Source organism: Lagenorhynchus albirostris, chromosome 15 (genome assembly GCF_949774975.1).
Source record: "Lagenorhynchus albirostris chromosome 15, mLagAlb1.1, whole genome shotgun sequence".
Lineage (NCBI taxonomy): Eukaryota > Metazoa > Chordata > Mammalia > Artiodactyla > Delphinidae > Lagenorhynchus > Lagenorhynchus albirostris.
Genome location: NC_083109.1, coordinates 44362904 through 44375202, shown reverse-complemented (window position 1 = coordinate 44375202; position 12299 = coordinate 44362904). Strand labels below are relative to the sequence as shown.

Sequence of the window (12299 nt, the reverse complement as noted above, 5' to 3'; positions counted from 1 at the left end):
CTCTAGTAAGTCTGTGTCTTTATTCCTGTTTCACCCCTAGGTTTTTCATGACTTTTTTTTTTTTTAAAAGTTTAATCTGCATTTGAATATCTACTGTAACTGAGGCAGACCTAAATACTTTATAAATGCTTTCACATGCCCCCACCATATTTTGGCAAAATTTAAACACAATCTTTGACAAAATAAAGCTAAGTGAAGAATACTGATAATGGCCTATAATGCTTAAGAAATATTCCCAATTTTTACAACTAGCTAAGAAATTATAAACTTATAGTTATTTCAAGATAACCCTACAGGGCCTTTCAATAAATTTACTTCAACACTGCCAGATTTACAGCTCCTTATAAGCTTTGAGACTGGGGAACGTTCAAGAGCATGAGAAGGAAGCATTAACCATCCAGAACATCTTCCCACGGTCTGTCTTAAGCCACTTTCTCCATGTGCGCTGGGCAGTGTACCCAGTGTGGTCTCCTATAACAAGAGAGATGCAAAGCTATCTTGCTGTCAGACCCAGGTCAGCTAACCATCATACCAGTAGTTAAGATGCTAAATTAAAATTTGAAATTAACTACAAAGTTCAATAGCTCATCTCTGGAAACAAATGAAACCGAAACACAACTCTTTCGGTGGTAATTTTGCTATACTAAGCTCGGTCAGCAAAGAATAAGTTTTAATTTCATTCCACAACTACAAAAACACATCACTGTTTAACTGGCAGCCAAACAGAAAGACAGACCACCACGACAGTGGCTTCTTGTGATGGCTGCATCCCTCAGCAGCTCCTTTCCTGCAGGGGGACGCAGGGAAGGAACACTGACATCTTGCAGACAAGCCTAGACTTGTGCCTTACACACAGAAGAACGCATGACTGACTTTTTCTCGGGAATACACAATGCATATTTTCATCTAATTTTACTGAAAGCAACAAAAAAGGAAGAGCTACAGAACAGTAGTGAGAATACAGTATTGCCACAAAACTAGCGTGGGTGGTGGATCAGCACTGAGTGAAGGGGACCAACTTCTAACAGGTTTTAACCTGCAGCTGGGTTAATGAGTCCGTGGTGTGAAACATCTGCAGTGAAGTACACTGAGCACCTTGTGATGGCTGCCCCAGCCCCAAACAGCATCACGTGCCCCCTTTAAAGCACTGTTAGCTCTTAAACAGATGGGCTCGGTGATACTGGTGATACTCATGCAGGTATGTTTTGTTAATTAAGGAGCCTGACATGAAGACAGATTACACTGTGGTTTAAATAAAGGAAAACAAGTAGATGGGAAAATTCTCAGGCTAAGGGAGTGGGGGTAGGGTGGAGGAACATATATCCCAGCTTATAAGGGTGATGACAGGGGCAAGTGATGCTAGATGTAACATCAGATTCTGAACAACTGAAACTGATACAGAATCTGTCTTCCCACTGTCACTGAGAGAGAAACTAGGCCTGGTTTTCGGCTTCAAAGAATTATGTAATGCTATTAAACCTCACAGAACTCTGAGTACCCTCTTCCCCAAGTTTTTCTGGAGCCAAGTATTACTAAAAACACAGTCTTCCATAGTATAGATAACCCTTACATGGTGCAAAGCTCTTTCAAATACTTTATTTCATTAAAAGACCAATGATACAGTCCAAAAGGTCGCTGGCTCCGAAATCCTGGCAAAGTCACTTGATCTGTCTGGCTGCTTCCTTGATAAATAACTGGGCCTGAAAATTTTGATGAAGATACGAATTAATATTTCATAATCCCCATCTTCAATGACTAAATGTTTTACAAGCATATACTCACAAAACCCTCACTCACTAAGAGATATACTTCTCTTACCCTCATTTCATAGCCGAGGAAACTGAGGCACAGAGGGGCTAAGGAACTTGCCCGAGGTCCCAAAGTGAGGATAATAAACTGACCTGCTGGATCCAGGTCAGACCTAGGATGCAATGACTTTCAAGCAAACTGAGTGTGAATGGTGACGATGAAGTCTTCCTACACAGCCTGCCAATGAAACAGGTGATCAAAGGCCAAGGAGAAAAAAAGACAAAAGGCCTTTTTAAAATCCCTTAAGGATTACTGATTCAAGATCTGGCATACTTTCACGAAAACAATAACGCAACACCTCTTCACAGAAAGGAGCACGCCCCTGAGAAGCATCAAGTGCTCTCTGGCTTTTTTCCTCTGCCAATTACAGATTCCCTTCCAGGGAAGCACATCTGGACTTGAAATGCTGTGCCTTTACGATCACCTCCCAGTGTGAGGTGCTATGACATTAAATTTTACATAAATAAACTGTAATTGTTTTTTGAACAACCAGAGAAAGGAGCTATTGTTTGGTGTTAGCATCAAGTATTAGGCAGTGCTCCTTATGTCTTGCCATAACTTTCAAAGGGGAACAAATTTATAATTCACTGCTACAATGCAGACCACACATCACATGAGAAATTTAGAAACCAGCTGGGATAAATGCCCCGAGAGATTTTTGAGGACAGGAACCCTTACCTTTCTGCATCTTTGCACCCTGCACTACGTGCACTGCATGAAACCTGCATATGAGCATTTCCTGGAGATTATCAACAACGGTAAAGTATTACCAAAAGAACGAAGGTGCCAAGACTAGCAGATTCCAAACCGATTTTGTACAGAAATAAAACTGCATCTAATCATGCAACAGTTAAATACGGACCCCCGGTCCTTCTCAGAATAAAAACATGCTCTGGGTGTTGGCCGAGGACCTTTCACTTCCAAAAGGAAAAAGAGTAAACCACCACGAACTTTCTGCCTCTCTCATCCTAAACAGCTGAATCATTCACATATTCAACCGCCCAGAATTCTTCCAAGGACTGTCAATGCAGGCTCTGCTTCTTGGGAAATCCGAATTTAAGACCTTCCCTAGGAGAGCACAGAAGAATTATAGGAAATGAACGGGATTCCCAAATGACGCAGACTTAGAGGAGTTGCGTTATCCCTAATCCAACAGGAGGCCCTGGATATCACATCAATCTCCAGTGAAGGAAAGACACCAGTTTGAGAAAACGTACTCATTCCTCCCACGGATATTTATTAAACCTCTACTTGGCGCAAGGCGCACGGGCACCGGGTGGTGGAATGCGGCTGCCGCGGCCCCACCGCCAGCCTGACGCCCCCAAAAGACCGCGGGCCAGGCACTGGGGCTGGGGGTCCGGCACCCGGCGCCTCACGCCCACACGGGTCTCCCGAGCTGCGTGGGTTCACTCGTGGCGAAATAACAAACCGGTGTGGCCGCCGCGGCGAGGGTCACGCACACCCGCGCGGCCCGTGGGACACCGCACCCGCGCTGGGGGGGGGCCCTCCGGGGGTCATAGGGAATCCCTGGAGGGCGCATGGGGGCCCCTGGAGCGCCGTGGGGTTCCAGGGGGTGCGTTGGGAGGGCTACATGGGTTCCAGGGTATCCCTGGAGGGCAGGTGGGGGACTCCGGGGGTCCTAGGAGGTCCCTGGAGAGTGGGGGGGCCAGGGGCGTTCTGGGGATTTCAGGGGGCGCCAAGGGGCCCTAGGGGAATCTCTGGAGGGCGTGTGAGGGTTGAGGGCCCCTGGGGCGTTCTGGGGGCCCCCAAGGAAAGTGGGGGGCCGCCGGCCAGGGACGGAGACCCCCGATCAGGGCACGCGCGGTCCGGCGCTCACCCAAAGAGCCCTCGGAGGAAGGAGTGGGAGGCCTTGACTCGCTTCTCGGCCTCCGCCATCAGTTGCACCGCCTCTCGCTCCTTCCCCGCGTTGTCCATGTCGCCAGCCGAGACCGCCGCCACAACCTCCTCTACGAGTCGGACGCGCCTCCCGCGCCTCCCGCGCCTCCCGCGCCTCTCGCAGCAGCGAGCCGCGCAGCCTGTCGGGAGTTGCAGTCCAGGCCGCGCCCGGACCGTCCTCTAGCAGCTGCGGGGCGCGGAGGCGCAGCGTGCAACCTGTCGGGAGTTGTAGTCCAGGCCGCACTGTGCGGCGGGAGCGAGCGAGGCGTTCACTACCATACCCAGAAGGCCGCAGAGTCCGCGGGCGTCGGGGGCCTCGAGGCGGGGGTCCTGACCCTCTGTAGGGCCCTCTGCGAAGGGGAACGTTAATCTTTTAAGGATGTGGGGAACGGAAAAGAGCCCGTGTCTTCCAGAGAAGACCGCCTCAAACTCAAGCATCACGTTGGATCAGGAGTCTGCCCAGCACGACCGTGGCCGGGGGATGGACGGGGACGCGGGGACAACGGGGTGGATGAGGAGGACACGGCGGGTGGCAGGCTGGAAAGCTTCACTGCACGCGAATTCCGCGAGCGTGTAAGGCGGCCAGGGACGCAGCTACAATAACCTTGCGATGCCCCGCCCACCCACCCTCCAGCTCCAGCAGGAGGAGGAACCACGTTTATCTTCAGAGCAAGGCATTTAAGAGGGAAACCGTTGCCCCAATATAAATTCAGAGTTGGGGCTTCCCTGGTGGCGCAGTGGTTAAGAATCTGCCAACCAATGCAGGGGATACGGGTTCAAGCCCTGGTCTGGGAAGATCCCACATGCTGTGGAGCATCTAAACCTGTGGACCACAACTACTGAGCCTGTGCTCTCGAGCCCGCGAGCCACAACTACTGGAGCCCCCGCGCCTAGAGCCCATGCTCCGCAACAAGAGAAGCCACCGCAATAAGAAGCCCGTGCACCACAAGGAAGAGTAGCCCCCACTAGCCGCAACTAGAGAAAGCCCGCGCGGCGCAAAGAAGACCCAACGCAGCCAAAAAATAAATAAATTTATTTTTTAAAAAATTCAGAGTTGTTTTTCAGTCTCTGCATATTGTAACTTTCTGTCGGTCCTCCTCCTTGGTTAAAGAAGACTTGCATATATGGGATATGTGCATAGTCCTCTGTTTTTACTGACTGAATTCTTTTCAATGGATGTGAGCCATTGAGCTCTCTTATTCTTTACATAATGCTGGCCATAGTGTGGAGTGGGTCTCCTGGGACACAGTTCTGCCTGCCAGGAACTTATAATCTCCTAGGAGAAGTATCCGTAGATAGACGCTACCCTGTGCCAACGATTTCCAGGCCTGTCCTGGAAGGACAGGGGGAGTTATTTTTTAATGCAAAGTCTAGGCCATTTACATTTGGTAATGCTAAAGCAGAGGTGGTGAAGCAAATATGAAAATCGCTGCGAAATGAGAACTTGTGACAGTTTCAAACTATTAATAAATACACTGTGGGCAATGGCACACAAAATACATCTAAGCAAATGAAGCCTGAACTGAGAGAGCAAGGAAGGGCGAAACTCCTAAAAAGAAAGGTCACTAAAGCGTATGTCACAGAGTCCCTACAGTGCAGCCACTCTAGAGACGGAAGGAAGCCTCAGATCCTCAGGCAGAGTTTATTAACTTTTACTACATGCGTTATTCTAATTTCAAAAAGCTAATCTGGAGCAGTATTGGTGAAGAAGGAAGCAGGAAACTAGAGGAAGTAAATGCAGGAGTAAAGAGAAAAACTGCAAAAAGTGGACACGAGCAGGCGAGGAGCAGAGCAGTCTGTGGGGATTTGGTGGAGGGTCCAACTCGAAAACTCCAAGTGCAGCGTGAGTGTGTTGATTAAAGCAGTTCCCAAAGGATGTTCAAGAAATACTGATCCCTGAGCTCCTCGCTCTTTGTTTTGGCATTTCATGGAGCTGGAGTCTAGGAAGTGTGCGTTTAAGGAAGAACACCACTATTCTGAAGCATGCAATTCTAGATTCTCAAATCTGCAGTCAGCGGAGAAGGAGGCAGGATGGACTGCCTTCTCTAAACCAGAACTTGCAGTGATGGGTGGCAGGGGGACATCTGGACAGTTTTGATGTTTCTGGGTATTTCGCTCAGTCTCTTCTCTCTCACGGGCACTCCCAGCCTTCCCCGCCAGACCACACCCCTGTGGGAAAAAATGTCAAACCTTCATTGTTGTGTCAAGTGCGTGTTTTCTTCTCCTGGTGGCTGGGTGAGGGGAGGTAGCAGGGCAGAGGGACAGACCTCTCAGAATAAGCACTGACCAGAGGGATGGAGGAGGGATCCTCAAAGCAGGAGGGAGGAGCTATAGTGGACCAGGGAGGGGGCGAGGCCCTGGAGTAGATCCGAAGGAGCCGTGGCCCACACCTGTGCCAGCCAGGATGGTGGCCACTTAAATTTAGATCAGATAATATGAAATGAAATGTGAATTTCACCCCTCAGCCGCACCGCATTTCAACCGCTGAGTAGCCACATGTAGCTAGCGGCTGCCGTTTTATCACTGTACAGAGTTCTAGTGGACAGCACTGGCCTGTGCATACCTTGCATTTGGGCAGCTCTGGACACTTTGAAGAAAAGAGGAAGACGGCTTCAGAGCTTCTGAGAAGATGGAGCTGGGAAAGAGGAGACTCACCCCGAACGAGACGGAACCAGGCAGAAGCTGCAGGCCTATGCCTGTGAGCAGGTCAGGTGACGGACACACAGGAGTAGATGGAATGTCGTGTCCACCCACCCACCTGAGAGGTGGTCTGCAAAGGCAGACACAGGCCCTCTGACAGCTGCAGCTCTAGGAAAGGCGGGTCAGGACGCGACCCACGTGGGAATCTAGGTGTGGTGTCTGCATGTGCTCGCAGAGGGGCTGCAGCATGGGGGTCCCGTGTGGAGCCGGCACCTGCGGGGGCAGCGGGCGCCCTTGCGGCCTGCCTCAGGGTGCCTCTGACTGCTCAGTGGCCAGGCGGCAGCTGCCAGGTACAGCTCACCTAGTGTCACCCTCTGGTTCTAAAGTCAGTAGGAAGCTTCTGACGGTGACTAGCACTTAATCTTCCTGTCCCTGCTGCTCCCGACTGCCAGCACCTGCAATTCTCCTGACGGTTCTCTCTGGCCTTCCAGCCTGCTCTGATTGGATGCTGCGGGAGGCAAGGGGGAGGTAATTAACCTCATGAACAGGGGAATGCACGCCCCTTTTCCTCCTGGGAGCAGCCCTCAATCAATGACTGTTAGAAGTTGGAGGATAAATACCCCTCTGGTCGGACAGCTGAGGAATGTTCTACACTCTCCCCCGAGGTGCTCAGTGGGAACGAGCCCCCGTTGCCAAAAGGAGAAGGTAGCTTGTTCGGTGCCCTGCATTGGCTTCCTTCCCCGCCCTGTCCCCACACCCCTACTGGCGCTGCCTAGTGGTGTCACCTCCCCACAAACTGCTCACACTAGAATCCTTGTCTCGAGGTCTGCTTCTGGGAGGACACCAGCCTGGACAGGGAGAGTGTGCGCTGAGGACCAGTAGGTGCGTTCCGGCCCCCATGCTCATTGCAAGTTCATCAGCCGAGCTTCTCACCTGTGGGTCACTGCAGACGCAGGGCTCTGGTTCCCACTTCCAACGTGGTATAAAACCACAACAGCCATTTGTCACTGGCATCCCCCGTGGTCGAGGCGCTGCCTGGGATGCCTGGCGTCTCACTCAGGGTCTCTCAGTGAGGGTGTAGCTGGAGCTGGGGTTGACTCTTCCCACTCTCCTGGTGCCGGGGGTGGGAAGACTCATGTGGCCCCTCGCAGGCTCTCTCTGGACTCACGTGGAGGCCAAAGAACCAAAGGTGCTGGGGGCCGGCACCCAGGCAGCAGCCCCGTCACCTTTAACCTAGTCTCCAAAGTTTCCAGGCATCACTTACGTTTCCTGGAAGGAAATCACTCACCTGTGTTCAAGGGGAGGGTCTCAAAGGCTTTGCAGACATGTTAAAACCTCCACAGTTAGGTTCCAGGGAGCCAGTCCCCACCCTGGTCCACTCTGGTTGTGCTGACAAAGCTGGGAACCAGGAGCCCCCAAGCTGGGAGCCACCCTTTCCTCCAAGGGCCCTGGAGCCCTGAGAAGCTCTGCCCCGTCTTCAGCTGCCTCCTCCAAGGACATCTCGGCCTCGCTTCCATCTGCAGCATGAGTGGCTCAGAGGCAGCCAGTCAAATCCAGGCCCCATCCACTGCTCCCCTTTAGAAAGAGGGAAAAAGGAAGCCATTGCAGAAGGCCCTTCATCCAAAAGCATCAAAGTAACGAATTCAGGACAAGGAATATTCTCCATTCTTGTTGATGAGGTTGGGCTTCTGTACTTTTTGCAGCATTAAGGATAGAATTTAATTACTTTATTTCCAGTGGTTCTTTTCATTTTCCTCAAGGACTTGCAAAACGCAAGGGCAATTGAATGGGGAGCTTCAGAGGAATCATTGGATCTGTGTTTTTTATTACAATTGTTTTTACTTTTCGAAACAACATTTGGGTATGTGTATGTTTGAAACATTTCACACCGTGTCAAAATTTCTAGAAATATTCCCAAAGGCAGCTTTGTTAATATTATTTAACATTTCCTTAAGAAATTATTTTATAAAATTTAGAACAAAGAATTAGAAAAGGTAAAATTAATTTAATACACAATATCTGTTATAGGAAACATAGAAAATCTTAAGGTAAAATAAGTACTCATGAAAAAATAGTATTGTTATTAATGTTATTCTTCTAATTAATCTATATGAAACTCTAAAACGTGTTTCGAAATTAACTTGATGCATTTAAATATGGCAAATAGGCATAAAAACAAAGATGACACAATTTTTATTCATATGATATGTTCAAAGACCTCTCTTTTCTCTTGGCTCAATATAATTCTTTTCAAAGTTATGGTTCTGAGCTACAGGGAAAAAATAGTTTATTTCCTGGACTGTTCTGATATCCTTTCACATTATTTTTTAAATGGAATTTGTTTATTTTAATATTTATTTATTTATTTATTTGGCTGCACTGAGTCTTAGTTCCCTGACCAGGGATTGAACCCGTGACCCCTGCGTTGGGAGTGCAGTCTTAACCACTGGACCACCAGGGAAGTCCCTCCTTTCACATTATCATTTAATGCTACAATAAAGGAAATTTTAGGAAAAAAATGTTCACCCATATTTCTACCTACCTGAGACTTCCTTTTTCACAAATATGTTTTCCTATCAAATCTTTATCTTTTCACTGCTATATTTAAAATGGGTGACCAACAAGGACCTACCGTATAGCACAGGGACCTCTGTTTGATATTATGTAACAACCTAAATGGGAAAATATATAACTAAGTCACTTTGCTGTACCCCTGAAACTATCACGACATTATTACTCAACTATAAGAGTTAAAATAAAATAAAATAAATATTTAAAATCCTTATCTTCTAAACCTACAAATATGCAGGAATTATTAGTGTATATTTGTATTTTGTTTAGGAAAGAAGCATTTTCTACGTTGCTACAAGTCTTTGTAATTGATTGCTCATGGGTAATAGTTCACTGCACTGAATTTAACATATCCGTTCCCCATTGTGGCATATTTGGGTTTTGTCACATTTGACTATTACCAAAACGCTCAGGGCCATCCCAAAATGCAAGAAGGCTTTTCCCAGCAGCGGTCACATGGACTCAGCTTCTCTAGGGTGTAGTGCTGACCGCTCTTCACACTCCGCCCCTCTGTACTGGTGATATCGGGAAACACTGGTGATGTTTGTTGTCCACGGATTCTGTGCCTGCAACTGTGCCTATTCCCTAACATTTATTTGTAACCAAAATCAACACCCAGGGCACTTTTGCGGTCATTTGCAGACGTGTGCAGAGCAGAAGATATTGGCGTGCTCGATGCACACGAGGATGAGTCCACACGCTGGTCTCATGTTGTAAATGACTGTCCTTCTCGTAGTCTATTTAGTGCCACGTTTTTCACATTGTGTACTTTCTGTTGGTGATTTTGCTATTTAAACTGGCCCCCGAGAATGGTGCTGAAGTGCTGTCTAACGTCCTCAGGGGAGAAGGCAGGCCATGTCCTCCAGAGGAAACACGTCTGTTGGATAAGCTTTGTTGAGGCACGAGTTACAGGGCTGTTGGCTGTGAGTCCCTGTTAATGAGTCCACGAGATGTCAAATAAAACGATATATTTCATATACATATACTGATGGGTGACCAGACACTCACGGGAAGCAAACCTATGTTACCCTGGGATGGCGATGGTTCGGTCTTTGTTAATTTAGGGATTTGTGCTGACTTTACAGAACGGAACTACCTCGAATGATGAGAATCGACTACACTAGGAGGGTATCTGGTAAAGACAATGAAATGAAGTCAGATCAGGGAATCTCTCTTTCCCACTCCTTAAAAGAAATGGATAAAGTAAAAATCTAGCAACTCTTCCTGAGAATTAAGACAGAGAAATCTCCCCGTGTCAGATCACATTGCCCCCAGCTCCACTCACCACCCATCTATGAGATGTCTGTCCTGTGGTGCTGACCTGTACGGACTCCATCAATGGGGCCCTGACCTCTGACTTCCTGTTGTGTCTGGCCAAAATGGTGCCCAGCCTGTGGTAGAGGGCAGAAGGTAAGGGACATCCCCCGACCAGGTGGCCAGCTGAGGCTCCCCTCATCCCGTAGCAAATGATGGCCCTATGCCCTGGGCTCCCTTGCCCCTGCAGCATTGTAGATAACCCCATAAATAAGCCCTCCTATTGCTAGTGTATCCTATTTACTACTGGGACCCTGACAGACACACTCCCCAGCTCATTGTCTGAAGACGGTGAAACCTTGAAACCCAGACCAGAAAAGGTCAGTGTGAGAAAGGACAATTTTAGGCCAGTCTCACTTAGGAACATGAACACAAAAATTTTAAACAAATATTACCAAACACACCATGCAAAAAAAAATCTTGATGGTTATGGACATAAATGTGAAATGCTAAACTTTAAAACTTTAAGAAGTTTTAAGTGAAAATACAGGAAAAGAAAATACAGGAAAGAAGCTTTATGACCTTGATTTCCTAAACAGACATCAAAACTACAAACTGTAAGAGAAAAAATCGATACGTTCACTCCCTTAAGATTAAAGATTTATTTTCACCAACTTTGACTCCAACGAAAAGACAAAACCACAACCCAGAAAAAGATATTTGCAGCACATTTGCCCTCAGATAATTATTATTAAGGGTAAAGAAATTCTACAAATCAATGGAAGACCAAAAACCAAATAGAAAACATGGGCAAAGGACTTGAAGGACTGAAGGTTGCAGCAAAGTCTGGGTCCTCTTCAGCTTTTGCTGCTCATTGCCTTAGGAGGACAGTGGTTTGTTCATAGAAAACCAGAAAGACAGCAGGGAAGCAGCCAGAGGCCTGCGGGGCCTGGGTGCCTTTTCTTTGCTTTCAGGACGGGGCCTGATGGCTGTTTAAGTGGAGTAGCCTGTTAGGAACTGGTAAACCAACATCGCAGGATTATGGACACCGTCTGCAGAAAAGCAACATGACAAAGGAAAACGGCGTGTGACAAACCCGCCACCCTGGGTCCCCACGTAGAAGTCCCATGGAGACAGAATGCCAGCCCCTGTGACCTTCTGAGTCCCATGGTTTCTCAGGTGTCCTAGTCTAGAAAAAGCAAACGTCCGCTGGGCCTTTGGAGGCGGTGTGAGCTCCAAGCCATCTGGAGCTCCGCCTCGTCACGGCTGGCTTTCTGCTGCTGGCCTGCTCCCCGGGACCAGCGGGGCTCTCCAGCCAGGGTCAGCCACGTCCTTCTGCTACAGCGCAGGGATCAGGGCTGCCGCTGGCGGCTGGCAGTGTCCCCTGCAGCCTCCGCCGGGAGCGTGCGAGGCAGCAACCCCTCCATCCCGGGGCTGCTCCTCGCTGGGCTCTCTTTGAAGGGTTTCTGGTGGCAGGGTGAGCCTCAAATAGATTGGCATCCTGCCTGGGTTACATCCAGGTCAGCAGCCAGGCCGGATCAGGACTATTTAGGGGAAAAGGAGGAGCTTACCAAACACAAACACAAACAAAACAAAATGGAAAGACAGTGGAGAGAAGAGCCCAGAGGAAGCCAGCCTGCTGTTTGCAAGGGCTCAGTTGTTCCCGCAGATAGAGAAGAGGCTTGGGAGCAGACGCAGGTCCCTAAGAGAGCGTGACACTGTCCCGTGTCCCAGGCCCAGGCCGGCAGTGGCAGAGGGATGGAGGGAGGGAATGGCCGGAAGCCCAGGGCCAGTCCACCTGCCTCACCTCCTCCTTCTTATTAAAACAGCTGAAGCCCTGCCCCAGGCACCTTTTATCATTTAACTTTCACAGTCAGCTTCCTATGACACCGATTTTACAGGCCCGGAAAGAGACTCAGGAGGTAAAGCAATGGCCAAGCCACAGTGGCGAGCCTGCCCCACCTCGGCCCCTGCTGGGCAGCGGCCCCCTTCACAGCAGCCCAGGACACACAGTGAGACCAGACTGACCACTAACCAGCCCGGATGTCTGGACCCAGCCTGGCTGGGCAGGGGATGCTCTACCTGGCTACCTGTCCTGGAGCATGCCGGGCACCCTAGGGCATGGGTCC

The 12299-nt window shown here is 49.0% G+C and overlaps 1 protein-coding gene across 2 annotated transcripts in view; it reads right to left on the bottom strand.

Moving 5' to 3' along the window:
* The window catches only part of NAPB (NSF attachment protein beta), a 40113-nt gene extending 36301 nt beyond the window's left edge, over positions 1-3812 (bottom strand). Inside the window, exon 1 of one of the 2 annotated variants that reach the window (XM_060123790.1) lies at positions 3647-3812. In XM_060123790.1, the coding sequence (XP_059979773.1) occupies positions 3647-3744 (98 nt within the window). In that variant the 5' untranslated portion in view covers positions 3745-3812. The remainder of the gene's footprint in view (positions 1-3646) is intronic. The other variant, XM_060123788.1, reaches the window with a different exon arrangement.
* Positions 3813-12299: the final 8487 nt, after the last annotated feature.